General features: G+C 43.8%; 1 protein-coding gene across 2 annotated transcripts; it reads left to right on the forward strand.

The window, feature by feature from the left end:
- Nucleotides 1-1,149: 1,149 nt before the first annotated feature.
- On the forward strand, nt 1,150-26,866 carry LOC148065712 (gap junction delta-2 protein-like). 2 transcript variants are annotated; one of them, XM_087807915.1, is made up of 3 exons: nt 1,150-1,428; nt 3,221-3,277; nt 24,416-26,866. In XM_087807915.1, the coding sequence occupies exons 1-3, from the start codon at nt 1,358-1,360 to the stop codon at nt 25,278-25,280; spliced, it is 993 nt and encodes a 330-aa protein (XP_087664041.1). In that variant the 5' UTR covers nt 1,150-1,357; the 3' UTR covers nt 25,281-26,866. The 2 variants fall into 2 exon arrangements, with proteins under 2 accessions (XP_087664041.1, XP_087664042.1); XM_087807916.1 differs by lacking the exon at nt 3,221-3,277 and having other exon boundaries at nt 1,153-1,428.
- The last annotated feature ends 1,094 nt before the right edge of the window (nt 26,867-27,960 follow it).

Here is a 27,960-nt window from a genome sequence, read left to right on the forward strand (position 1 = left end):
AAGGTGTAGAAATGAGGGGGGGATGGGATGGAGGAGAACATCTATTCTGCTGTAATCTCTTCCTGGACAGGGAGGATGACAGAGAGAGAGAGAGAGAGAGGGAAACACCAGAGAGGGGAACAGAAAAGACAGAATGCACCACAGGAAGTGGTCCTTCTTCTTCTCCTTCTCTTTCTTTCTTCCTGTGCAACATCAGGCAGGAAGAGTCGCTACAGTGGGAGGCGTTTCTTGCAAGAGAAGCAGCGATCAGGGGAGCAATCCAAGCACATTTATCAAGGAGAGCAGAGGGAGGAGAGGAGGAGAGGGAGAGGGAGAGGGAGAGAGAGAGGGAGAGAGAGAGAGAGAGAGAGAGAGAGGGAGGGGGAGAGAGAGAGAGAGAGAGAGGGAGGGGGTGTTGCAGGATCACAGCGTGACAGAGATAGAACGAGTCCATGAGCGAGGAGAAGATACAGGGGCGAGCGAGAGGCTGAGATGGGGAAAGGAAGACTGAGATAAGAGGGGATGAGGATCAGGATCGGGATCAGGTTCAGGCCGGACAGGACAGTCTCTCCGGGGCAGACTCCGGACACTGGACTGTGCTGAGATTAGCCAGAACACGGGACGTCTGCAGTGGCTCAGCCTCGCTGGACGCAGCAGAGCAGCTGATTTATTACTGAGGGTCCGGGTGTGTGTGTGTGTGTGAGTGTGTGTGTGTGTGAGTGTGTGCAGTTTTTATGGGTCCTCGTAGTGCACGGAGCGATGGGGGCGAACCATTCCTCCAGTCGTGAAATGACATTCAGCAGGCGGGAGCGTTGTGAGCTGCTGAGGAAGTAGCGCTGGGATCAGAGGGAGCGCGAGGTAAGACGTCGCTTCACGTCTTCAGGGTAGAGCGAGGATGCAGCAGAGGCAGCGGAGGATGTGAGCACGAGCCCGGGATGAACCGGTGGCAGGGAGAGCAGAACCAGAACCAGAGGTACCGGCGCTAGCGTGGAGGGAAGACTCAGAAGAGAGCGGGTGATCATGGCTGTCAGGCAGTGAGCTATAGCATATGCTGTAGAGTGGTGCGGCAGGGGGAGGACAGGCATCACTGCACGAGTGAGGAGGGTGAGGAGGGTGAGGAGGGTGAGGCGAGGAGGGGGGGTGTCACATAAGCACCTCTTCCCCACCAGGTCGGTCAGCCAAGAGAAGGCGGTTCAAGAGCAGCCAGGTCGACGCTGTAGAGGTCAGGAGCTGGTGTGTGACACCGGTCGGATGCTCTGCCGCCGGTCGGCGGGTCCACGAGAAAGCAGGCCGGTCCTGGAGGGAGGAACGCCAGAGGACGAGGAGGGGGCTCCTCCGGTACCGATCCGCCTGAGAACCCGGTCACCTTCCCGCCACCATGGGGGAATGGACCATCCTGGAGCGGCTGCTGGAGGCGGCCGTCCAGCAGCACTCGACCATGATCGGGAGGTAAGAAGCTCCTCGAGCGCGACGCTCGTGTTTTCTCGTGTCACGCGTGAGAGACCGTCATCGAGATCCCCACGCCATCCCCACGCCATCCCCACGCCATCCCCACGCCATCCCCACGCCATCCCCACGCCATCCCTCCTCCTCAGCCCGTCCATCAACACCTCACCGTCACCTCATCGACCTCATCCCTCCATCCACGCCGACTTCACGGGCACACGGTTAAATCGAAGACGTCCCGCGTTGACACCGCCTTAGAAGCCTCGCCGTTGATAGATGACACTTCTGGCGGCGGACCAGAGGAAGTGGGAGTCAAGAAGGCTGCGCAGGATGAAAGGAGAGCCAGGTGTGGATGGAAAAAGGAAGTTAAAGTCTCAACCGTTTGAACTTCGGTGCGTCGACAAACGTTGTTTTTTTGAACGAGACAAGCTGTGTCACAAGCGTGTCCCACATCATCTCTGTGTGATTAATGAAATGTACCAGAGAATTTTCTGCTCATTGAACACAATCCAACTGTCCCGCTGTGACGCCCGTTTACTGGAGTGAAAACAAACTGATTTTCTCTTGCATTTAGTGACTTGGGGGGGGAAACGAAAAGGCTTATTGGACGGACGTGGCCATCGGTGACATTAATCTGAACTCAATTATTGGCGCTTGTTAAACAAGACCACGGGGTCTTTTTCGTCGTCGACGTGTGTGAGAGTGTGTGAGTGTCTTCAAGCCCCAGAAGTGAAATCTCTGGAAGATGATGTCACGGTGGCACATGTGACACCGTTAGGAACACAATAAGTGGGTCTTTACTATATATACAAGTCCTTCCCTCTTTAGAGTCGGTAAATACGATCAGAAGGTAGGAAAAGATTCAGAGGTTGATCAGTTTCCAGACGTCCTCGGAGGTTCTCACCTGCTTCTCCAGTATCCAGAGCTGGTGTAAAACTATTCCTTCTGCCAACTTGGTTGACGTCAGGATCCTCAGGGAAAACTCCGCTGCAGTAGCCAAACATCTAAAGTTACACTTGTGTTTATTGAGGTTTACAGAATAACATTCAGGAGGATCCCAGGCGTTAAAGTCAGAACTGCTTCTGCTGAAAGCATTTGTCTCGCTCACAGATGCGCCATCTTACGGAAGCGCAGCTTTACCGACTTCGGGGAAATATAATCTTAATGAAGAATTATAAAAGCGTTTCTTCGAAGAGGCCTCACGTTAAAAAATCATCCTATTACGTAAGTTCCATGTGACAAAAGTGCCACGTTATGAAAGCACTTAGTTATGGAGTTAGTCCCTGATCGTGAACAATGCTACGCTAGGATAGCGCTCGCTAGCACCTGTCAGGTTCTCCCAGTCACGTGAACACGTTTTATGATTATATTATATATTTTAATTGTATTTAACTCAAGATTAAAGTCAAGATACGACCAGATCCAGCATCAAATGATCATCTTCCAGAGATCGTGCAGTGACGTCTGGGCTTGTTGACAACAACAACAACAACAAAGGTTTTGACCGTCAAGACCAGGGAAATATAATCCAATGGAGATGATGTCGTTCACGTACGAGGTTTGAACCTATGTCGATGTAAACATTGGATTAAGGTTCGTTCATATCCCATCTAAGACCCGACGACTTGGCTTCGACATGCGTCACACTTCTCAACAGGAACTCTGGTCTCATGATTGTATTGTCCCTGTACTGACCTCGGTGATCGAGAGGGACTTCACGTACATGTCTGACCAGTCGTGGAGAAGGTGCGACATGGCAGCGAATGAACGGCAGTATTGGAATTACATTCCACAGGTGGCCAGAAAAAGGAGACCGAAGAGATGTTCGTGTTGCTCTGTTTCTGCTGGATATGTAAGTAGGCGACTGTTTGCTACGTGGTACTAGTAGCAACCCGCTAAGCTAAATGTTGTGACTATGTATTAGAGTCTTTCTGCCCCCTAGTGGTCATAAATTACTCAACGCAGCTTTAAAAAATCCTGGCAGCTGAATCTGTGACGCCCGTAAACACAGGGCCCAAAGACCCCTGAAATTAATCCCCGGACGATTGAAGGACCGTGAGCCACCTACAGGGTCAGAGGCACAGAGGCAACTCTCAATTTGTCTGCTACTTCTTCCAAAATGAATAATCTGGTGTCCGACAAAAGTTAATCCCATTGCTTCTGTTACATTTGGTCATAATTGGAGCGGGCCTGGCTGTAAGACGTGTCAGCGTGATGATATTATTAGCGATAAACAAACGTAAAGAGAAGGTGATTTGTGCTCGCGATCAATCCAGTGAAATCCAGTATGTGTTTGGGTTCCCGTTCAGACTGTGTTTGTCCGACACAGCTCTTGATTTGACCCTCGGGCATGAGGTGTAACTTAAGCTGCTTCCCGACAAGGTTCCATCCATTTACTCTGCTTGTCTGTGTAACACAAGTTAGCGTGTACAGTAGCGTGTCAGTGCAGTGCATGGACTGGAAGCTTAGTTTGGTTTGACCGTTAGCTTGTTAGCTCACAGGACAGACCAGGAGTTAAAACACTAATTTGTTAATCGATGGTCTGGATTTTTGCACCTATGACGTAAGAAAAGTAGCCAAAACAGAAACTAATCCAAAGACTTGACTCCTTACCTAAGCATGCGTCTCCATTGGTCAGGAAAACAATAAAAACCAAAACCTAAACTGATCTGATCTTCATTGGACGTACCAGCAAGTTGCAGAATTGTTCACCACTGGTGCAGTTTTACGCTGCACAGGTGCCTCCTCGATCTTTAACTCCGTCTTACAAGGAGCCAAAATTGTTGCACTGACCTCTACGGGTTGAAAGGTTCAAGTCTGTCGCACCTCGGACCACCCTCAACCGGAAGGGGTTGGGGCTGGTCCGGGGTGGACCCGATGCATTTGTGAACTCATCCAACTGTGTGGACGAGTCGCACACAGTTGTGGCATGTGGAGATTCTGACCATCACATCGTAGGTCGTACGGGACGTCCAGAGTTTGCATGCCTGCGGGTGGAGGGGACGCCGTTTCACAGAACTGATCCGTGGCGTCTCCGGGCGTAGGGTCCATGGAACGCATGCATGACGTGTCATCCATCGCAGGCCGTTCGAGACTTGATTGTTGGACGTCGAGACCGTCCGGTCCAGCTACAATTAAGCTCATTTTAATTGTAGCGCTTAAGCTAACCCATGCCTGGCAGAGACGAGTCAAGGGTTTGAAGGAACGGAACGAGCGGCATAGGTTAGCTTAACGGTAGCAGAGACGAACCGAGAGTTGCTTCTGTGTCTCCGACTAACCCGCTGGCTTGCACATGACGACTCATACAAGATTAATGTTGTGTATTGTGATCTTGAGCCTGACTACTAATGGAACTCGGCGAAGTGTGTGCATGGATAACCCACCGCTGTAATGATGATTCAACTGTGTCAATATCGGCTCTCGGGCTCTCGAAGCTCGAGCGCAAACAAGAGAAGAGCCGCCGTCGCCTCACGTGGTCACCCTGAGGTCGGACACAAGACGGAGCAAAAACCATCAAGTTATTAATGATAACTTTGCATCTCATGCTGTCTGTTCCACGAAACTATGTTTATAATCTTATATTCACCAGATTGACATGAACACAAAAAAAATAAAGAAAAGTTATTTTATGGGTTTTTCGGCAATGTTTCTAATGTCCATCTGAGTAATGGACATAAACATGTACGTTGGTATCGTGACCCACGATCACCAAGAGTTTTCTCACAAGATGAGGCGTTAATAAAACAGTTTCAAGATACCAGTAAGAATGTTGTTCAACCAATATCTCGAGCTGTGTTTACAAATATATATCAGGAAAATAATATACTTGAAACTAATCACAAAAAAGTGAGTCGTAATATGTCATATTTTGCAGGTTATTTATGATTTTTCCTTCATTTTCCTTCACGAGAACAGACGTGCGCTGACGAGGCCGAGGTTAAAAAACTCGTCTTCAACACGTTCTCCTGCGGATGTTGAATATTTCATGACTTCAAAGCAACAAACGTTTGTTTGCTCCTCTGGACTCTTAAATATGAATGTGACAGATAACTTTTCCGTGGCGAGCGTCTATTTCTGGAGACAGAGAGTTGAAACAAAAGGCTTGAATAGAGCAGAAGTATTCGATGAAGATGACGGAGAGACACGGAGTCGCATCCAACTGTTGCTTCATGACGATGATGGACTGAAACTGAAATTTTTATCTCCTCGTCCTGTGAGTCAGGACTCGGTTCGTATCGACCACTGAGTGATTGATAGGAATATATAGACGCTAACGTTCTTAAGACCCTCAAATTAAACTGAAGTAGTGACCAATCAGCCGTCGCTAAATAGAGCGGCGTGCAGAAAAGCATCATGGGAGTTCAGTGTTTTGTTGGCGCCATAGAAAAGCTATATTTACATCTGTGATCCAGCGAGGCCTCATAAGGCGAACCTACTATGATCAATGTTGTCTGACGTCCTCCCCTCACCTGGTCCCAGGTGTGCTCACCCACTGAGACCCCCTGCTGTGAAGAGCGTCCACGAATCCCACCTCACATCTGCAGTGAGGTCAGAAGACAAACAGAGAGAGGAGATGACGGAGCCGAGCAGGAAGACAGAAGATAAATAAGTGAAGGCAGGAAGGACGAAGGGAGAGGAAGAAGCGAGAGGATGTGAGACGAGAGTCGAGGAGGAAGAGAAAGTTTCCTCTGCAGAGACACGAGAATCTGTGTCAGCGGCGTCCTCTGTCGCAGCTGCCTGACCCGACCGCTGAGGATACCAACAAAAACCTCAACATGTGCTGCATTACGCTGCCGTCTCCTAATGACTCGGGAATGCAGCACATTTGCTGCAGCGCGGAAGCTATTCTGAGAGACTGACATGCAGTATTCAGTCGCGCAGCAGCAGGTTCGCTCGAATCGACGTCGCTAATGAATGATCCGGTCCAGAGCGTCAGATCGCGGACCCCAGAGGAGAGCCTGGACCAGGACACGCAGGGATGTGGTCTCGCTTTGACAAGAGCAGAACTGTCAACGTGTTTCAAGAAAAAAAGATCTATTAAACACTTGTTACAAAAAAGATGAATCTAAGGAAATAAATGATCAATAAATGTAAAAAAAACAAGAATATAAATACAGAAAATGAAAGAGGACATAAGAACGTGCTCCATTGATCCAGGTCGACCTTTGACTTCCACCCAAAGTCATCTCAAATGAGCTTCGACCTCCAACGACCTGAAGTCAAATATGAAGATATTTGTTTTCATCCCTAGAATCACCTGCAGGTTCGACCCTGAGCTTCATGAAGGTTCGTGGTCTGAACGGATCAAAACAAACTTAAAATGTATAAAGAACTTTATACTTTATTATATATAACGACGCTACATGTAAATATATATTTAATATTGTTTCTATGATTACATTATTGTCGCTGTGGAATCATAAATATGAAGGAAGTTAAATATTGAACAATCATTTCAGAATAAATCTCAATAATATAATTATATAAAAATTATTTCAAGAAAAAAAACATAATTATAAAAACTATTAAGTGACAAGAAATCATCAATAATAACAATACCTTCAAACGTCAGATAGTTTCGTACGTCGGACACTTTTGTATGTAAGATGCTTTTGTACGTCAGATACTTTCGTACGTCAGACACTATCGTACATCGGATACGTACGTCGGACACTTTCGTACGTCAGATACTTTTGTACGTCAGATACTTTCGTACGTCAGATACTTTTTTACGTCGGACACATTCGTACGTCAGATACTTTTGTACGTCAGATACTTTCGTACGTCAGATACTTTCGTACGTCAGATACTTTTGTACGTCAGATACTTTCGTACGTCAGATACTTTCGTACGTCAGATACTTTTTTACGTCGGACACATTCGTACGTCAGATACTTTTGTACGTCAGATACTTTCGTACGTCAGATACTTTCGTACGTCAGATACTTTTGTACGTCAGATACTTTCGTACGTCAGATACTTTCGTACGTCAGATACTTTTGTACGTCGGACACTTTCGCATGTAAGATACTTTTGTATGTCAGATAGTTTCGTACGTAGGACACTTTCGTATGTAAGATGCTTTCGTACATCAGATACTTTTGTACGTCAGATATTTTTGTAGGTCAGTTAGTTTCGTACATTGGACACTTTTGTATGTCGGACACTTCCGTATGTCAGATGATTTTGTAAATTCGGACACTTTCGTACGTCAGATTCTTTTTGTACGTCGGGACACTTTCGTATGTAAGATACTTTCGTACGTCAGATACTTTCGTACGTCAGATACTTTTGTACGTCAGATAGTTAACTCATCGGACACTTTTGTACGTCAGATACTTTTGTACGTCAGATACTTTTGTACGTCAGATAGTTTCGTTCATCGGACACTTTCGTATGTAAGATACTTTCGTACGTCAGATACTTTCGTATGTCAGATACTTTCGTACGTCAGATACTTTCGTATGTCAGATACTTTCGTACGTCAGATACTTTCGTATGTCAGATACTTTCGTACGTCAGATACTTTCATACGTCAGATACTTTCATACGTCAGATACTTTTGTTGGTTGTGAAACTGGTCTGTGTTGGGTTCAAGTCTCTGTCTGCCGCAGTGCTCTGCAGCCTTGAAAACATGACATTGTTACAGTTCAACCGTTGTTAACCAGGTCAGGATAACCAGGTCAGGATAACCAGGTCAGGATAACCAGAGAATGTCTCGGGTCTTGAGGAAGGAAACAGGAAGCAGACGAGGTGTCAGTCGAGGACGTCAACATATATTTCACGAGTCATTAACAAGCTGCTCTCGGGACGAACCTGACTTGCAAAGGAAAACGTTGCAGCCATTTGTCAGTGACAGCTTCAGCGACCAGGTCTCCGTGGAGAGATGGCGTCTCTCAAGTGAAACCATTTCTCTCGGCGTCCATGACTCGGTCAGCGCCGCGTCCCCCGATGTGGGAGCTATTGATTGTTCTGCTGACGCTCAGAGCTGGAGATCGTGTTATGCTGAGCTTCAAGACCTTCACCTCAATCTCTGTCCGAGCGTCAGATTTGATTCTTAAGACCGTGAACATCTTTCATTTAATCAAACTTCTGGAAGTCACTTCCTGTGGAGCCTCCATGAACCAGGACTAGATGGTTCTGTTCGTCACTAGGACTCAACGTTCTCTTCCATCTCTTCATTCAAGACCAAACACTTGAATGAACGAAGAGACACAACAATCAACGGTGATTTAATTCACCTTCAAGCAGAGACAAGAACACCTGAGACGAACATCTAAGAGGGTCCAAGTCTGTCGAGGTCCTGGTTCTCCAGAGAGTTCCACATGGAGGCAGAGTTTTAGAAGTTGAGACCAGGATCAAATATAAATACAAGAGTTTTGTCTTGATACAGGTGTGTAACTAAAGTGTGTGTTGATGTGATGTGTGACTCTATTGTATCATCAGTGTGTGTGTGTTGTTGTGATGTGTGACTCTATTGTATCATCAGTATGTGTGTGTTGTTGTGATGTGTGACTCTATTGTATCATCAGTGTTTGTGTGTGTTGTTGTGATGTGTGACTCTATTGTATCATCAGTGTGTGTGTTGTTGTGATGTGTGACTCTATTGTATCATCAGTGTGTGTGTGTTGTTGTGATGTGTGACTCTATTGTAACATCAGTGTGTGTGTGTTGTTGTGATGTGTGACTCTATTGTATCATCAGTGTTTGTGTGTGTTGTTGTGATGTGTGACTCTATTGTATCATCAGTGTGTGTGTGTTGTTGTGATGTGTGGCGCTATTGTATCATCAGTGTGTGTGTTGTTGTGATGTGTGACTCTATTGTATCATCAGAGTGTGTGTGTGTGTTGTTGTGATGTGTGACTCTAGTGTATCATCAGTGTGTGTGTTGTTGTGATGTGTGACTCTATTGTATCATCAGTGTGTGTGTGTTGTTGTGATGTGTGACTCTATTGTATCATCAGTGTTTGTGTGTGTTGTTGTGATGTGTGACTCTATTGTATCATCAGTGTGTGTGTGTGTTGTTGTGATGTGTGACTCTATTGTATCATCAGTGTGTGTGTTGTTATGATGTGTGACTCTATTGTATCATCAGTGTGTGTGTTTATTGTTGTGATGTGTGACTCTATTTTATCATCAGTGTGTGTGTGTTGTTGTGATGTGTGACTCTATTGTATCATCAGTGTGTGTTGTTGTGATGTGTGACTCTATTGTATCATCAGTGTGTGTGTGTTGTTGTGATGTGTGACTCTATTGTATCATCAGTGTGTGTGTGTTGTTGTGATGTGTGACTCTATTGTATCATCAGTGTGTGTTGTTGTGATGTGTGACTCTATTGTATCATCAGAGTGTGTGTGTGTGTTGTTGTGATGTGTGACTCTATTGTATCATCAGAGTGTGTGTGTGTGTTGTTGTGATGTGTGACTCTATTGTATCATCAGTGTGTGTGTTGTTGTGATGTGTGACTCTATTGTATCATCAGTGTGTGTGTTGTTGTGATGTGTGACTCTATTGTATCATCAGTGTGTGTGTGTTGTTGTGATGTGTGACTCTATTGTATCATCAGTGTGTGTGTGTTGTTGTGATGTGTGACTCTATTGTATCATCAGTGTGTGTGTTGTTGTGATGTGTGACTCTATTGTATCATCAGTGTGTGTGTGTGTTGTGATGTGTGACTATATTGTATCATCAGTGTGTGTGTTGTTGTGATGTGTGACTCTATTGTATCATCAGTGTGTGTGTGTTGTTGTGATGTGTGACTCTATTGTATCATCAGTGTGTGTGTTGTTGTGATGTGTGACTCTATTGTATCATCAGTGTGTGTGTGTTGTTGTGATGTGTGACTCTATTGTATCATCAGTGTGGGTTGTTGTGATGTGTGACTCTATTGTATCATCAGTGTGTGTTGTTGTGATGTGTGACTCTATTGTATCATTAGTGTGTGTTGTTGTGATGTGTGACTCTATTGTATCATCAGTGTGTGTGTTGTTGTGATGTGTGACTCTATTGTATCATCAGTGTGTGTGTTGTTATGATGTGTGACTCTATTGTATCATCAGTGTGTGTGTTTATTGTTGTGATGTGTGACTCTATTTTATCATCAGTGTGTGTGTGTTGTTGTGATGTGTGACTCTATTGTATCATCAGTGTGTGTTGTTGTGATGTGTGACTCTATTGTATCATCAGTGTGTGTGTGTTGTTGTGATGTGTGACTCTATTGTATCATCAGTGTGTGTGTGTTGTTGTGATGTGTGACTCTATTGTATCATCAGTGTGTGTTGTTGTGATGTGTGACTCTATTGTATCATCAGAGTGTGTGTGTGTGTGTTGTTGTGATGTGTGACTCTATTGTATCATCAGAGTGTGTGTGTGTGTTGTTGTGACGTGTGACTCTATTGTATCATCAGTGTGTGTGTTGTTGTGATGTGTGACTATATTGTATCATCAGTGTGTGTGTTGTTGTGATGTGTGACTCTATTGTATCATCAGTGTGTGTGTGTTGTTGTGATGTGTGACTCTATTGTATCATCAGTGTGTGTGTGTTGTTGTGATGTGTGACTCTATTGTATCATCAGTGTGTGTGTTGTTGTGATGTGTGACTCTATTGTATCATCAGTGTGTGTGTGTGTTGTGATGTGTGACTCTATTGTATCATCAGTGTGTGTGTTGTTGTGATGTGTGACTCTATTGTATCATCAGTGTGTGTGTGTTGTTGTGATGTGTGACTCTATTGTATCATCAGTGTGTGTGTTGTTGTGATGTGTGACTCTATTGTATCATCAGTGTGTGTGTGTTGTTGTGATGTGTGACTCTATTGTATCATCAGTGTGTGTTGTTGTGATGTGTGACTCTATTGTATCATCAGTGTGTGTTGTTGTGATGTGTGACTCTATTGTATCATCAGTGTGTGTTTGTACAAAACTCTCTCTTCATTAAATATTGACATTAGAAAATGATCTTAAGCTCCGCCCACTGAAAACACTTTGTTTTTCTGGAGATGAAATCCAGTTGACCATAACCACACCCACTGTGCTGTGATTGGTCAAGCGTGGAGGTTTGTCACCGCGCGTCATCAATCCTGGAAGTCATGATTAGCCACAGACTGAGACCGAGGAACGTAAGTTATATTTTAAGCAAACATTAGAACTAAAGAAATATTTAGAAGTAAATGTGTTTGTATGTTTTCCCCCGAGCTTGTGTGGGTTTACTCCTGCTACTCCAGTTTCCTCCCACAGTCTCAAAAGATTCAGAGGTTAATTGATAACCGTGTCCTGCGAAAGACTCCCCCGCCTCTCACCCGAGGTAGCTGGGATGGACTCCTGATCTATTCTAAGAGTTAGGAGATGATGAGGCTCCATCTCTGCTGCCTCCATAGAAAACATCCTCCATAGATGTTCCTCACGGAAGGTGTTGAGATACACACACACACACACACACACACACACACACACACACGCACACACACACACACAGCTATCCATCCTCCTGGTGAAGGTGTGCATGTGTGGACGAGTGCATCTGCTGTCACGCCCGCGGCTTCTGTTTCTCCCTGGAGGACGACGACAGCAGCTGCTGTTTGACTGCACTAGTGTGTGTTTGTGAGTGTGTGTGTGTTTGTGAGTGTGTTTGTGTGTTATTGAGTGTGTGCGTGCGTGTGTGTGTGCGTGCGCGTGCGCGTGTGTGTGTGTGCGTGTGTGTGTGTGTTGGAAGCCCGCGGGAGCCAGTCTGTCCAGCCGGCACCAGCTGAAGATCAGCCACACACACACACACACACACACACACACACACACACACACACACATACACACACACACACACACACTCGCACACACACACACTCGCACAGGTCAGTGGTCGAGGATGTGTTTTCACCTCCGTGGGACGACTTCAATCATTAAAATTATACTTTTCTAACTTGTTTATAATCTTTAAAATAGAAGATTCCAATAATATTTGACACTCATGGATTGATTCTGAATCTAAACATTCTAAATTATATTGAATATGTTGAAAATGTTTGGATTAAATAATAATATTTGAATTACAATTATTAAAAAATATTTAAATTATTGAATTAATTTAATCAACAAAAACAAATTCAAACCTTTTAATTTAGAAAATATTGAATTCAATCATTAAAAAAAGATTAGAAAACAAAAGATTTGAAGATTTGTTAAGTTTCAACATTTTAAATGTTAAATTCAACCATTAATTATGTGACGTCACTGATTTACTTTCATATTAAAAATAAATAAAAACAAAACAGAACAAAAAAGTTCCTCATCATGACCATCTTTTTCACTTGAGTTGCTCTGAAATCTGGACGAACAAGAGGTTACAAGAGTCCATTATGACGTAATAATGGCTTCACTCCTCGTTTGGTTTATACAAGAGTCCCTTGGAGACCACTGATGACGCGCGGTGACAAACCTCCATGCTTGACCAATCACAGCACAGTGGGTGTGGTTATGGTCAACAAGATTTAATCTCCAGAAAAAAAGTGTTTTCAGTGGGCGGAGCTTAAGATAATTTACTAATGTCAATATTTCAATGAAAAGAGTTTTGTACAAACACACACTGATGATACAATAGAGTCACACATCACAACAACACACACTGATGATACAATAGAGTCACACATCACAACAACACACACTGATGATACAATAGAGTCACACATCACAACAACACACACTGATGATACAATAGAGTCACACATCACAACAACACACACACACTGATGATACAATAGAGTCACACATCACAACAACACACACACTGATGATACAATAGAGTCACACATCACAACAATACACACACTGATGATACAATAGAGTCACACATCACAAGAACACGCACTGGTGATACAATAGAGTCACAAGAACACACACACACTGATGATACAATAGAGTCACACATCACAACAACACACACACACTGATGATACAATAGAGTCACACATCACAACAACACACACACTGATGATACAATAGAGTCACACATCACAAGAACACGCACTGGTGATACAATAGAGTCACAAGAACACACACACACTGATGATACAATAGAGTCACACATCACAACAACACACACTGGTGATACAATAGAGTCACACATCACAACAATATACACACACAACCTGATGATACAATAGTCACACATCACAACAACACACACACGTTAACACGCATGTACATACACACTTTAACACACGTACACACTTTAACAAACATGTACATACACACTTTAACACACGTACACACTTTAACAAACATGCACAGACACACTTTAACACACGTACACACTTTAACAAACATGCACAGACACACTTTAACACACGTACACACTTTAACAAACATGCAAAGACACACTTTAACACACCCAAACACACACGCACATACACACTTTAACACAGATGCACATTAACACTTTAAAACAGACGCACATACACACACACTTTAAAACAGACACACACACACAGATCTTACACAACGGTACATTTTCAATCATCTAAGATGAACTGAAGCAGTAAAAGTTTGAATCCTCCACATCAGTGCGATGGAAGCAAAGGATTGTGGGAAGTGAGAGTTAATCCCAGCAGACTGTGGAGGTGAAAACACTTTCATCAACACCAGCTTCATCTTCAGGGAGGAGAGTTTACACCCACCAGACCAGATCCTTTCATCTCGTCTCCACCGACGCTCTTTAGTTTCACACCAGAGCGTCTTCTCATCGTTAGCAGCTCTTTGGACGAGTCTGCAGGTTCAGAACTGGGTCCGTCCCGCCCTGACCCGCCTCCTGCACACCCCAGAACACCGGTGTTTGCACATCAGACTCTTTCTGCACATGCAGCGATCTGCCATGTGCTGATGATCCTGTTATCCACTCACACACACACGCACACACACACACACACTAACACTCGTACACACACACACACACACACACACACACTCACCAGCGCTCAGGTCCGCATGAAGACAAAACTGCGCAGCAAACAAGTTCCTGTGAAGCTCCAGCATCTGCAACACAATAATTGGAAAAGTTAATAGGATTTTCCTGCTGCTGCATCTGCTCATTGATTATTGATCGCCAGGAGAAACTCAGACGTCAAACGTGCACGAACACAACGGATCGGTGGAACAAACACCTCGTAAAAAGGATGTTTCGATAGCGTTTGAATGTTGTTGAAGACGCGGCATCGGCTGTTTTGATTGACACCTGGCTGATCGATGGGCGGAGCTTATGACAGAGAAACATCAACATGTTTTTTTGTGACTGTGTAGAGTCGATAAAGTTGTAAATGGACTTATATTAACAGAATCAAATACCAAAAATGTTATACTAGACAAGAGTCGGTGACCTATGACATCATCACTCTGAGACGATAAACATCTCTGATGTGAGTGACAGGTTGGATGATGGACTGACGTCATGTGATCCACGCCCTTGATCACGATCGACATATTGATCAGCCCTGGTTTAAATCATTGTGAAAATAAAATAGATGAATAATTGTAGTAAAAAACGAATGTTTCAATCATTACTTTCTAAGAGTTCTAACTCCTTTGAAGTACATTAGTAACATGTGACCGAAGCTGAATGAAATCTTCTGGAAAACAACAACAACTAATTATTAATTAAATTGAAATAATTCATGATTGAACATTTGTAAACACAGTGAGTTCACGATGAAGACAACAGGGATGGATCAGGACGACAGACGGACGAGTGATTGGACGAGAGATTGGACGAGAGATTGGACGAGAGATTGGACGAGAGATTGGACGAGAGATTGGAAGAAAGATCGGAAAAGAGATCGGACAAGAGATCGGACGAGTGATTGGACAAGAGATTGGACGAGAGATTGGAAGAGAGATCGGAAAAGAGATCGGACGAGAGATCGGATGAGTGATTGGACGAATGATTGGACGAGAGATTGGAAAAGAGTTCGGAAAAGAGATTGGACGAGAGATCAGACGAGTGATCGGACAAGAGATCGGACGAGAGATTGGAGGAGAGATCGGACGAGAGATTGGAAGAGAGATCGGACGAGAGATCGGACGAGTGATCGGAAAAGAGATCGGACAAGAGATCGGACGAGTGATTGGACAAGAGATTGGACGAGAGATTGGAAGAGAGATCGGAAAAGAGATCGGACGAGAGATCGGATGAGTGATTGGACGAATGATTGGACGAGAGATTGGAAAAGAGTTCGGAAAAGAGATTGGACGAGAGATCAGACGAGTGATCGGACAAGAGATCGGACGAGAGATTGGAGGAGAGATCGGACGAGAGATTGGAAGAGAGATCGGACGAGAGATCGGACGAGTGATCGGACAAGAGATTGGACGAGAGATTGGACGACAGACGGACGAGTGATTGGACGAGAGATCGGACGAGAGATTGAAAGAGAGATCGGACGAGACATCGGACGAGAGATCGGACGGGTGATCGGACAAGAGATTGGACGAATGATCGGACGAATGATTGGACGAGAGATTGGACGAATGATGGGACGAGAGATTGGACGAGAGATTGGACGAGAGATCGGACGAGAGATTGGACGAATGATTGGACGAATGATGGGACGAGAGATTGGACGAGAGATTGGACGAGAGATCGGACGAGAGATTGGACGAATGATTGGACGAATGATTGGACGAGAGATTGGACAAGAGATCGGAAAAGAGATCGGACGAGAGATCGGACGAGAGATCGGACGAGAGATTGGACGAATGATTGGATGAGAGATTGGACGAGAGATTGGAAAAGAGATCGGACGAGAGATTGGACAAGAGATTGGACGAATGATTGGACGAGAGATTGGACGAGAGATTGGATGAGAAATCGGACGAGAAATCGGACGAGAGATCGGACGAGAGATCGGACGAGAGATTGGACGAGAGATTGGACGAGAGATTGGATGAGAAATCGGACAAGAGATCGGACGAGATTGGACGAGAGATCGGACGAGATTGGACGAGAGATCGGACGAGAGATTGGACGAGAGATCGGACGAGAGATTGGACGAGAGATAGAATGTTGCAGCAGCTCTCAGGTGAAGAATCAAACCATGTTCTTCTGTGATCGTTGGCATCTGAACACACTCTGGCTCAGGATGCAGTGGAAAGAGAAACAAAGCTTCTGTCGCCTCAGATTGTTCCCTCTGGGCTTCCATACGATGATGAGAACATCTGAGAACAATTATGAGAAGAATAAAACCTCAGTGAAGTTCAAATGTAAAGAAAAACATCCAAAAGAAATAAATAAATAATTAATGTTTTCATTATATTATTCCTGATTTAAAAGAGGAATATTTCACTTTAATATAATAATACCTAGAGGCGTGTCAAGTAATATTGTTGAGTACTTGACTCTGGTGTTGTGATAGTGTAGTAACAAGTATATATGTGTAGTATTGTCCAGTACTTGACTCTGGTGTTGTGATAGTGTAGTAACAAGTATATATGTGTAGTATTGTCTAGTACTTGACTCTGGTGTTGTGATAGTGTAGTAACAAGTATATATGTGTAGTATTGTCTAGTACTTGACTCTGGTGTTGTGATTGTGTAGTAACAAGTATATATGTGTAGTATTGTCCAGTACTTGACTCTGGTGTTGTGATAGTGTAGTAACAAGTATATATGTGTAGTATTGTCTAGTACTTGACTCTGGTGTTGTGATAGTGTAGTAACAAGTATATATGTGTAGTATTGTCTAGTACTTGACTCTGGTGTTGTGATAGTGTAGTAACGAGTATATATGTGTAGTATTGTCCAGTACTTGACTCTGGTGTTGTGATAGTGTAGTAACAAGTATATATGTGTAGTATTGTCCAGTACTTGACTCTGGTGTTGTGATAGTGTAGTAACAAGTATATATGTGTAGTATTGTCTAGTACTTGACTCTGGTGTTGTGATAGTGTAGTAACAAGTATATATGTGTAGTATTGCCCAGTACTTGACTCTGGTGTTGTGATAGTGTAGTAACAAGTATATATGTGTAGTATTGTCCAGTACTTGACTCTGGTGTTGTGATAGTGTAGTAACAAGTATATATGTTAGTATTGTCCAGTACTTGACTCTGGTGTTGTGATAGTGTAGTAACAAGTATATATGTGTAGTATTGTCCAGTACTTGACTCTGGTGTTGTGATAGTGTAGTAACAAGTATATATGTGTAGTATTGTCCAGTACTTGACTCTGGTGTTGTGATAGTGTAGTAACAAGTATATATGTGTAGTATTGTCCAGTACTTGACTCTGGTGTTGTGATAGTGTAGTAACAAGTATATATGTGTAGTATTGTCCAGTACTTGACTCTGGTGTTGTGATAGTGTAGTAACAAGTATATATGTTAGTATTGTCCAGTACTTGACTCTGGTGTTGTGATAGTGTAGTAACAAGTATATATGTGTAGTATTGTCCAGTACTTGACTCTGGTGTTGTGATAGTGTAGTAACAAGTATATATGTGTAGTATTGTCCAGTACTTGACTCTGGTGTTGTGATAGTGTAGTAACAAGTATATATGTGTAGTATTGTCCAGTACTTGACTCTGGTGTTGTAGTATTTACAGACCACATGACTCTTGACGAAGTCGTAACTACTTTCATTTGTTTTCAAACCAAAATATGTCCAAACATCAGCTTTAAAAGCTGCTGGACTCACTGTATCCTCTCGTTCTCAGTCATGGCCAGGATCTCGCGTGGCTTCATTGTTGCTTTAGCTGCGGAGTATGTAATCAAGATATTTAATTGTAATGGATATATATTTCTCCAGCTCTAGTATTATCTTCAGTATGTATCACAGTGACTCTCAACCCTAGAGCGTCACTGGAGGATCTTTACGTCGTGGATTGAAGCAGAAATCACTTCAAACCTTCCTTCACACGAACATGTTTCCTCCAGGTTGCACGAGGAACGGTGGTGAGCGTGAGCGTTGAAGAGCAACAGTGAGAAGCATGGACGTCTCTCCGGAGACTCACATCCATCATCTCCACAAATCACGTTCAGCTCGTGAAGGAGAGGCTTTTATTTTGTTAGACTTTTCCATCTGATGCAGTCAGTGTAGCGTACTGTGGCCCAGCTGCTCACAGACGGACATGTTGGTGCACATGACTGCGTCTTGCTCTTTGTTTCTGTCCTCGTGTCGCACGACTCTCGTCCAGGCGTGTGATCTCAGGTGCGACGCTGTCTTCACCTGAGCTCGGCCTGCAGCGCCATCTTTGTCACGACACATGTCTGCAGACTCACCTTATCGTGGCAGGCTCGTCCAGTTCCCTGCACTGGACTATCACTAGAGGTGTAAGAAAGTATCTATTCACTTAGGTTTCACGATAACGTATTTATATAATTAATTTTATTATTATTATCATCATTTTATTATTATTATTATTTATTTATTTTATGGATCCATAAAATACTAATTAAATAATTCTTTATTTTTTATTTACAATGAACATATTGATTTTTGCCACACAATTTAACTTCCGGCCTCTAGATGGCAGAAGTCATTAAGTCCTCCGCAGCTAAAGGAAGAATGATGACTGAGGACGAGAGGATACAGTGAGTCCAGCAGCTTTTAAAGCTGATGTTTGGACATATTTTGGTTTGAAAACAAATGAAAGTAGTTACGACTTCGTCAAGAGTCATGTGGTCTGTAAATACTACAACACCAGAGTCAAGTACTGGACAACACTACACATATATACTTGTTACTATACTATCACAACACCAAAGTTAAGTACTGGACAATACTACACATATATCGTTGTTACTACACTATCACAACACCAGAGTCAAGTACTAGACAATACTACACATATATCCTTGTTACTACACTATCACAACACCAGAGTCAAGTACTAAACAATACTACACATATATACTTGTTACTACACTATCACAACACCAGAGTCAAGTACTAGACAATACTACACATATATCCTTGTTACTACACTATCACAACACCAGAGTCAAGTACTAGACAATACTACACATATATACTTGTTACTACACTATCACAACACCAGAGTCAAGTACTGGACAATACTACACATATATACTTGTTACTACACTATCACAACACCAGAGTCAAGTACTGGACAATACTACACATATATCCTTGTTACTACACTATCACAACACCAGAGTCAAGTACTAGACAATACTACACATATATCCTTGTTACTACACTATCACAACACCAGAGTCAAGTACTAGACAATACTACACATATATACTTGTTACTACACTATCACAACACCAGAGTCAAGTACTGGACAATACTACACATATATACTTGTTACTACACTATCACAACACCAGAGTCAAGTACTGGACAATACTACATATATATCCTTGTTACTACACTGTCACAACACCAGAGTCAAGTACTGGACAATACTACACATATATACTTGTTACTACACTATCACAACACCAGAGTCAAGTACTGGACAATACTACATATATATCCTTGTTACTACACTGTCACAACACCAGAGTCAAGTACTGGACAATACTACACATATATACTTGTTACTACACTATCACAACACCAGAGTCAAGTACTAGACAATACTACACATATATCCTTGTTACTACACTATCACAACACCAGAGTCAAGTACTAGACAATACTACACATATATCCTTGTTACTACACTATCACAACACCAGAGTCAAGTACTAAACAATACTACACATATATACTTGTTACTACACTATCACAACACCAGAGTCAAGTACTAGACAATACTACACATATATCCTTGTTACTACACTATCACAACACCAGAGTCAAGTACTAGACAATACTACACATATATACTTGTTACTACACTATCACAACACCAGAGTCAAGTACTGGACAATACTACACATATATACTTGTTACTACACTATCACAACACCAGAGTCAAGTACTGGACAATACTACACATATATCCTTGTTACTACACTATCACAACACCAGAGTCAAGTACTAGACAATACTACACATATATCCTTGTTACTACACTATCACAACACCAGAGTCAAGTACTAGACAATACTACACATATATACTTGTTACTACACTATCACAACACCAGAGTCAAGTACTGGACAATACTACACATATATCCTTGTTACTACACTATCACAACACCAGAGTCAAGTACTAGACAATACTACACATATATCCTTGTTACTACACTATCACAACACCAGAGTCAAGTACTGGACAATACTACACATATATACTTGTTACTACACTATCACAACACCAGAGTCAAGTACTGGACAATACTACATATATATCCTTGTTACTACACTGTCACAACACCAGAGTCAAGTACTGGACAATACTACACATATATACTTGTTACTACACTGTCACAACACCAGAGTCAAGTACTGGACAATACTACACATATATACTTGTTACTACACTATCACAACACCAGAGTCAAGTACTGGACAATACTACATATATATCCTTGTTACTACACATCACAACACCAGAGTCAAGTACTGGACAATACTACACAAATATACTTGTTACTACACTGTCACTATATAGCGTATCCTTGTATCGTGTATTTTTTTTTTTTTTTAGAATCCCTTATTAGTCCCGCGAGGGGAAATTCAACCATTCACACATACTGATGTGAGTAGGCATGCACACTTGCGCCAAGTTCACCATCAGGAGCAATCAGGGTGAAGTGTCTTGCTCAGGGACACAACGACACAAGCTTGTCTGGAGCTGGGATTGAACCTGCAACCTTTTGGACTGCAGGCAACCACTCTACCATCTGAGCTATGTCGCCCCATATCACATATATGTATCGTATCAACAGATTCTTGACAATACACACTATTATGTTGACAAATCTCAAGAGGATTCTTGGGAGATCTCTGTTTATTTCAATCTAAAGATGCCAGGATGTAGTCCAGCTCCTCTAAGTCAGAGACCATGATTCTCAGAAGGAAGGTTTGATGATCCTGAAAACATTGTGACGAAGCTGCATTATGAATTCAATAGTCCAACCAGCTCTGCTCAGAATATTTCCCAGAAACCACTCCTTCGAAGCAACACAACTAAAACTCACTAACTTTTTCATATGGCACTCGAGGGCGGGACAAAACACTGTTAGTTTGACTGACATATGAACATCCAATCACAGTCGCACACGTTCCACGGGTCAATAAAATGTTGGGTTTTGTCAGATATAATTGAATCTCGTGGCTGCAGACGAGTCGTGATCAGGATTTCGAGCAATAAAAACACATTTCCTGTGTTTGAATTATTAACGTTTGACGTGCAGTGGAAACTAGAATACTGGGTCACACCATCAACACGTGTTTAGTAGATTAGGATTCCTCTAGACTTCTGTTCACATCATCCCTGGTCTTGGCTCTCGGCCTTGACTGTGAATCTCTTTCTTTCACGAGATGGTGGGAGGAGCTTCGTTCTGCAGCCAATTAAAGTGTCTCTGACAGAGGTGGGAACATACATGTCCCCCGTGACATGTACGAGGGACCGCGGGGAGACCCGGGACCCTCGCTGTTGTCCCGGGAACGCTGCAGCGGCAGAAGAAAACGACTAGAAACCTGAATGGAAAAAAATCAGATTTTTCACTTTGATGTAAATGTAACACAACGACACCGATCCCAGCAGCGGCACAAGCTTCCCTCCGTCCCCGGCTAGCTGGCCCCGATCGTGTCCCGCGCTGCACTGTGTGGTGAATGTCGAGGGAGGCCCGTGATCTGCAGGCTCTTCCTGCCTCATTATAAGGAGCTGACGCTGCAGCGACACCTCGTCCTCTGCAGTATCTGGATCCACACCAGGAGACCAGGGGAGCAATAACACCACCGTCTCTGGATTCAACCCCCGCAGGCGAGGACGTCTCCGTCCACCTGCCGCCACGTTAATAACACGCTCGTTCAGAGGCAGCTCGCTCACCTGGAGACTAGAACGACACGAGCAGTACTAGACAACAACAGGTTTTTTTTAATGGAACTACGGTGGACAAATCAAGGGCCCCGGGTCTCAGGTAAAATTGGTTGACACCTGAGAACGACGGCGTTCAATCGTCATCATTCCCTGTTTGGATCTTTATTTCCTGTCAACACAAGGCCAGTTATAGACTGTATGTGTAGTTTGTGTACTTTAACATGTTGACACGTGTGATGTAAAGGGTTGTTGTGTTTGCTCATTTAAGAGACATTTCAACGTAGGATGTTTAATTCTGTCAAACAAATACGTCGATTCACTCATTAAAACCCATATTTTAATATGTTTTCTCACTTAATCTTACTATATTTATACTACTATATAGTTCTAGTTTTAAATACAGTTGATAAACATGAGCACAGATAGCAGTAGTGTTCAGGAACTTGCTGTGTCTCAAATCGCATACTTGCGTACTCAAAGTTAGTATTTTTAGTGCTTCTCAATTCTTAGTATGCAACTTTAGTGCACCATACACACTAAATTGTCACTAAAACGCCCACAAAACTGAGTATGGTTCGATGGACACTATCTATCCTAAACATCCGCCATCTTAGTGACGTTGTAAACGAATGTTACGTCATATATATGCACGTTCAAACAGCTGGTTGAAACCATTGATAAATAGTAGTAGAAGAAGAAGCTGTCGCGTCATTTCCTGTTAGTGTGTAGCAGCAGAGTTTGATTTGAGACATACTATCTGTGGAGAATTAGTTACTAGTTAGTACGTACACTATCCGGATGATACTAACTTCTAGTATACTAAAATAAGTATTTTTGAGACATACTATCAGTGGAGGATTAGTTACTAGTTAGTACGTACACTATCCTGATTATACTAACTTCTAGTATACTAAGAGAAGTATGTTTGAGACATACTATCAGTGGAGGATTAGTTACTAGTTAGTACGTACACTATCCTGATGCATACTAACTTCTAGTACACTAAGAGAAGTATGTTTGAGACATACTATCAGTGGAGGATTAGTTACTAGTTAGTACGTACGCTATCCTGATGATACTAACTTCTAGTATACTAAGAGAAGTATGTTTGAGACATACTATCAGTGGAGGATTAGTTACTAGTTAGTACGTACACTATCCTGATGATACTAACTTCTAGTATACTAAGAGAAGTATGTTTGAGACATACTATCAGTGGAGGATTAGTTACTAGTTAGTACGTACACTATCCTGATGATACTAACTTCTAGTATACTAAGAGAAGTATGTTTGAGACATACTATCAGTGGAGGATTAGTTACTAGTTAGTACGTACACTATCCTGATGATACTAACTTCTAGTATACTAAGAGAAGTATGTTTGAGACATACTATCAGTGGAGGATTAGTTACTAGTTAGTACGTACACTATCCTGATGATACTAACTTCTAGTATACTAAGAGAAGTATGTTTGAGACATACTATCAGTGGAGGATTAGTTACTAGTTAGTACGTACACTATCCTGATGCATACTAACTTCTAGTATACTAAGAGAAGTATGTAATTTGAGACACAGCACAGGTTCTCGTGAGCACGAACAATTAATAGATCCAGTTAGAAGAAATAAATGATCCGTTCTTTCTCCTGTCGTCAACATTTCCTCACAATGTTTTGAGTAATTTTTGAAAAGTACGACACAAAGAAAACCTTAAGTGAGAGGAAACAGTTCAAATGCTCAGATAAAATGATCGTCGGAGGAACAGACTCAAAAAACGACCTTTCGTATCAGTGCAAGTGCTTATTATCTTCTCTTAGAAATGTTCAGTGAGTTCCTCTGATGTGCAGACGCCGAGGAGCCCCACTCGTCTCCGAGTGTGGTTAGTCACAGCTGTGTCGCACACTATCCTGCACATGGACGCACAACACTTCTAAAGCTTCACTTCCAAAATAGCCCGGAGTCAAACAAGTGGAAAGCCTGCGATCAACAACAACCTCTCCCTAAACTGCACTTCAAACACGCTAAAGCTTCTTCCCTCTGTGTCTCCGCAGGATCCTGCTGACGGTGGTCGTCATCTTCCGCATCCTCATCGTGGGGATCGTCGGCGAGAAGGTGTACGAGGACGAGCAGATCATGTTCATCTGTAACACCATGCAGCCCGGCTGCAACCAGGCCTGCTACGACAAGGCCTTCCCCATCTCGCACATCCGCTTCTGGGTCTTCCAGATCATCCTGGTGTGCACGCCCAGCCTCTGCTTCATCACCTACTCCGTGCACCAGTCGGCCAAGGCGCGAGACCGGAGCTACTCCCTGCTGCACCCGTACATGGACCACCACGGCCACGGGCACCACGGGCGCCACCACGACCATCACGCCCGCAAGCTGCACTCGCGGAACATCAACGGCATCCTGGTGCACCCGGACAGCAGCAAGGAGGACCACGACTGCCTGGAGGTCAAGGAGATCCCCAACGGACCCCGGGGGCTCCCCCAGGCACACAAGAGCGCTAAGGTGCGCCGGCAGGAGGGCATCTCCCGCTTCTACGTCATCCAGGTGGTCTTCCGCAACGCGCTGGAGATCGGGTTCCTGGCGGGTCAGTACTTCCTCTACGGCTTCAACGTCCCCGGGATGTTCGAGTGCGACCGCTACCCGTGCGTGAAGGAGGTGGAGTGCTACGTGTCCCGGCCCACGGAGAAGACGGTCTTCCTGGTCTTCATGTTCGCGGTCAGCGGCATCTGCGTGCTGCTCAACCTGGCCGAGCTCAACCACCTGGGCTGGAGGAAGATCAAGACGGCCATGCGAGGCGTGCAGGCCCGCAGGAAGTCCATCTGCGAGGTGCGCAAGAAGGACGTTTCTCATCTGTCCCAGACCCCCAACCTGGGCAGGACCCAGTCCAGTGAGTCGGCGTACGTCTGACAGAGGCTCCTCCGCCGCCTGAGGTGCTAGAAGAACTTTTTAAACGATGTCGAAGAGCTTTTTCCACGGTCCGGGACCCCCTGAAGACTGGGGCGCGAACTCACCACTGCATTATTATTCAGGAGCACAGGCAGTCTTTGTGCGATCACGACGAAGCGTCGACTCACAAAGAAGACTTCAAGAGAGATGAATCATCCTCTTCTAAAGACGTCTGCGTCGCTGGATCAAAAGCTTTTTCGCCTCGAGCTTTCACAGAAGACACTTCTCCTCCGCCTAGGTGACACTGGGTGCCTTTAAACAAGCCAACAGAGAAAACTGAGCAATTACTAATATTATAACGCTGTCAAAGTAGAGCCAGAGAAGTCGTTAGAATGAGACCTTCATTGTTTGCCTTCGCCGTAGAAAATAACCCCCCTTTTTTCTTATCATCGGTGCATATGCAAAAGCTTACGCGTGTGCATGCATAGGCATGTGCCGGAGAAAAAAGCCAATTTTGATGGGAAAATTGAACGCTTGAGAGAGAGAGCGGTAGATAGAGAGATAAATAGAGAGAGAGAATCACGTGTCTTGCTGTCCGCAAAGTAAAAAAAAAAGCACCTTGAAAATGACTTTCACGAGATCTCGTGGTTTCCTTTTGTATCCTCGACGACAGCAGCTTGTAGCAGACGTAACTCGTAGAACCGTTCGACGCAGAGACGCCGTCGTGCCAGGTGAACATAGATCCGAGCATCGCTACCTTGGTTTAGGCGACAATTTTGATAACAATTACAAACTTGTATTCTTTTATCGACGCTCAGAGCGCCCCCTACTGAGCGGCCGCTAATGCTTGAGCCTCTATGATGTCATAACACCAAACTGTGACGACCTCACGCATCATTCGCCCGTCGGGGTGTAGACTCGAGTTTTCTGCCTTCGTGGCGGCGACGACCGCTCACGTGACGCCACATCAACACACAAACGGTCACTTTTCCAACACTGTGTTGTGACGCCCACGAGTGCCCTCGAGGCCTCCTGTTTACTGTCAGAACCCACTGTCCACTTTCTACGTTGCTCTCTACGGGTATGAATGGACTTCCTCATGGTTTTTTCAATATCGTCGCAAATGTTCGATGCTTTTTTCACGACAGAATTTGGTGCCATATTTCCAAGGTACTGTACATAGACTCCACGTTGGCTGGGCTTCACCTGTGCGTGGGGTCGGGGGCTTCACCTGTATGTGGGGTCAGGGGTCGTAACGAAGACGGTAGATTATGCAGCTTTAACAACATGTATTATTAAGTCTTTGTTAAGCCTTCGCCCTCTTGATGGAGACGGTTTGTTCCAGGAAGTGTTTCCTCCTCTTACGGACTGACTTAAGGCATGTTACCTGAAGCATTACTAGAATGGATAGATTACGATATGTATCTAAAAGAGTTTTATTTATTTGCATCCTGCTCCTGTGAAATGTACTACTCAGCATGCGTTAAGATGAAAATATAAAGAGATATGACATTGAAAGTTAAAAACCCGAAAGGCTCCAGAACTGCAGCAATAATAATATATTAGAGTATGTGAACAAAAATGTAAATAAATTATTATGCAAACAACATTTTTGCTTGTTTTATTCATTGTTTTAAAACTCTATCCAAATGTGTCGGACGCCCTGGTTCCCACGACGACCTTCTGACCCAGATGAATACCGAGGACCACCAGGACACATAGTCCCTCAAACCTGTCCTGGGTTGCCCTCGGTACCTTCCTTCAGCTGGACGTCCCTGGAACACCTCAGCAGGGAGGTTTCTAGATCCTTCCTAAAAGGATTCTCATCCGACTTCTCCTGGTGTGGCTCTTGTTTAAGTATCTCCTCAGGTGATCTCTAAAGCAGGATCCATCCAGAACAAGTACCATAGAGGGAATAGCAGGGTCTGTACTTCAAGGGCGACCAGACGTCCTCTTTATCCTGGTCGTGTCCTCTTTACAAGAGGTAGAAAAAAAAAATGCCTACACTGGGATTTTCCTAAATGCTCGTGATCACTGACCCTCTCGCTCACTTCCACTCGTGGTGAGTGAAGGCAGATGAACGAAGGACCGATGCTGACGAAAGAGTGACCGTGTCATTGAACGACTTCTGTTCCGTGGCGGCATCCGAACCCTGGACGAGCGTCAAAAGATGAAGACGAATAGAGAGATGTTGAGTTCCCTGACGGAAAATCGTATTTAGTGACTTGTATCTCACCATGAGTGAGAGTAGGATTCATTGAGATCTTCCTTCAAACTTCTTCCAGCTGAGAACCATGGCCTTAGATTTAGGGTCACTAGGGTGGTTATGATCAATTAACCCATGATGTTTGGGTATCAATTAAAATGTGAGAAGAGACGAGTCACAGTCACAGACCAGCCTCACGTCCTCGACAAGACCGGTCCCAGAATTGATGGAACGTCCCGGATCACCTGGTGACTCAGGAAGCGAGGACCCCTGAGGGTCCACTGCTGCGAGCTCATTAGTGGTCGCCGTTAAAGGGAGGTCTCTCGGGGAGCAGAGCGCGACAGAGATGGAGGAGGGATCAGTGAAATGGTTTCTTAGACAGACAAACGAGGGAAGTGATTCTCAGTTAAGATGTGGAGATAAGAGTTTCACTGAGAGCAACATGGAGGCCGTTGTTCTGGTCACAGCGGATTTTACAGGCTTTCCCGGAATCTG

The sequence above is a fragment of the Callionymus lyra genome, chromosome 14, assembly GCF_982586985.1.
Source record: "Callionymus lyra chromosome 14, fCalLyr1.hap1.1, whole genome shotgun sequence".
Lineage (NCBI taxonomy): Eukaryota > Metazoa > Chordata > Actinopteri > Syngnathiformes > Callionymidae > Callionymus > Callionymus lyra.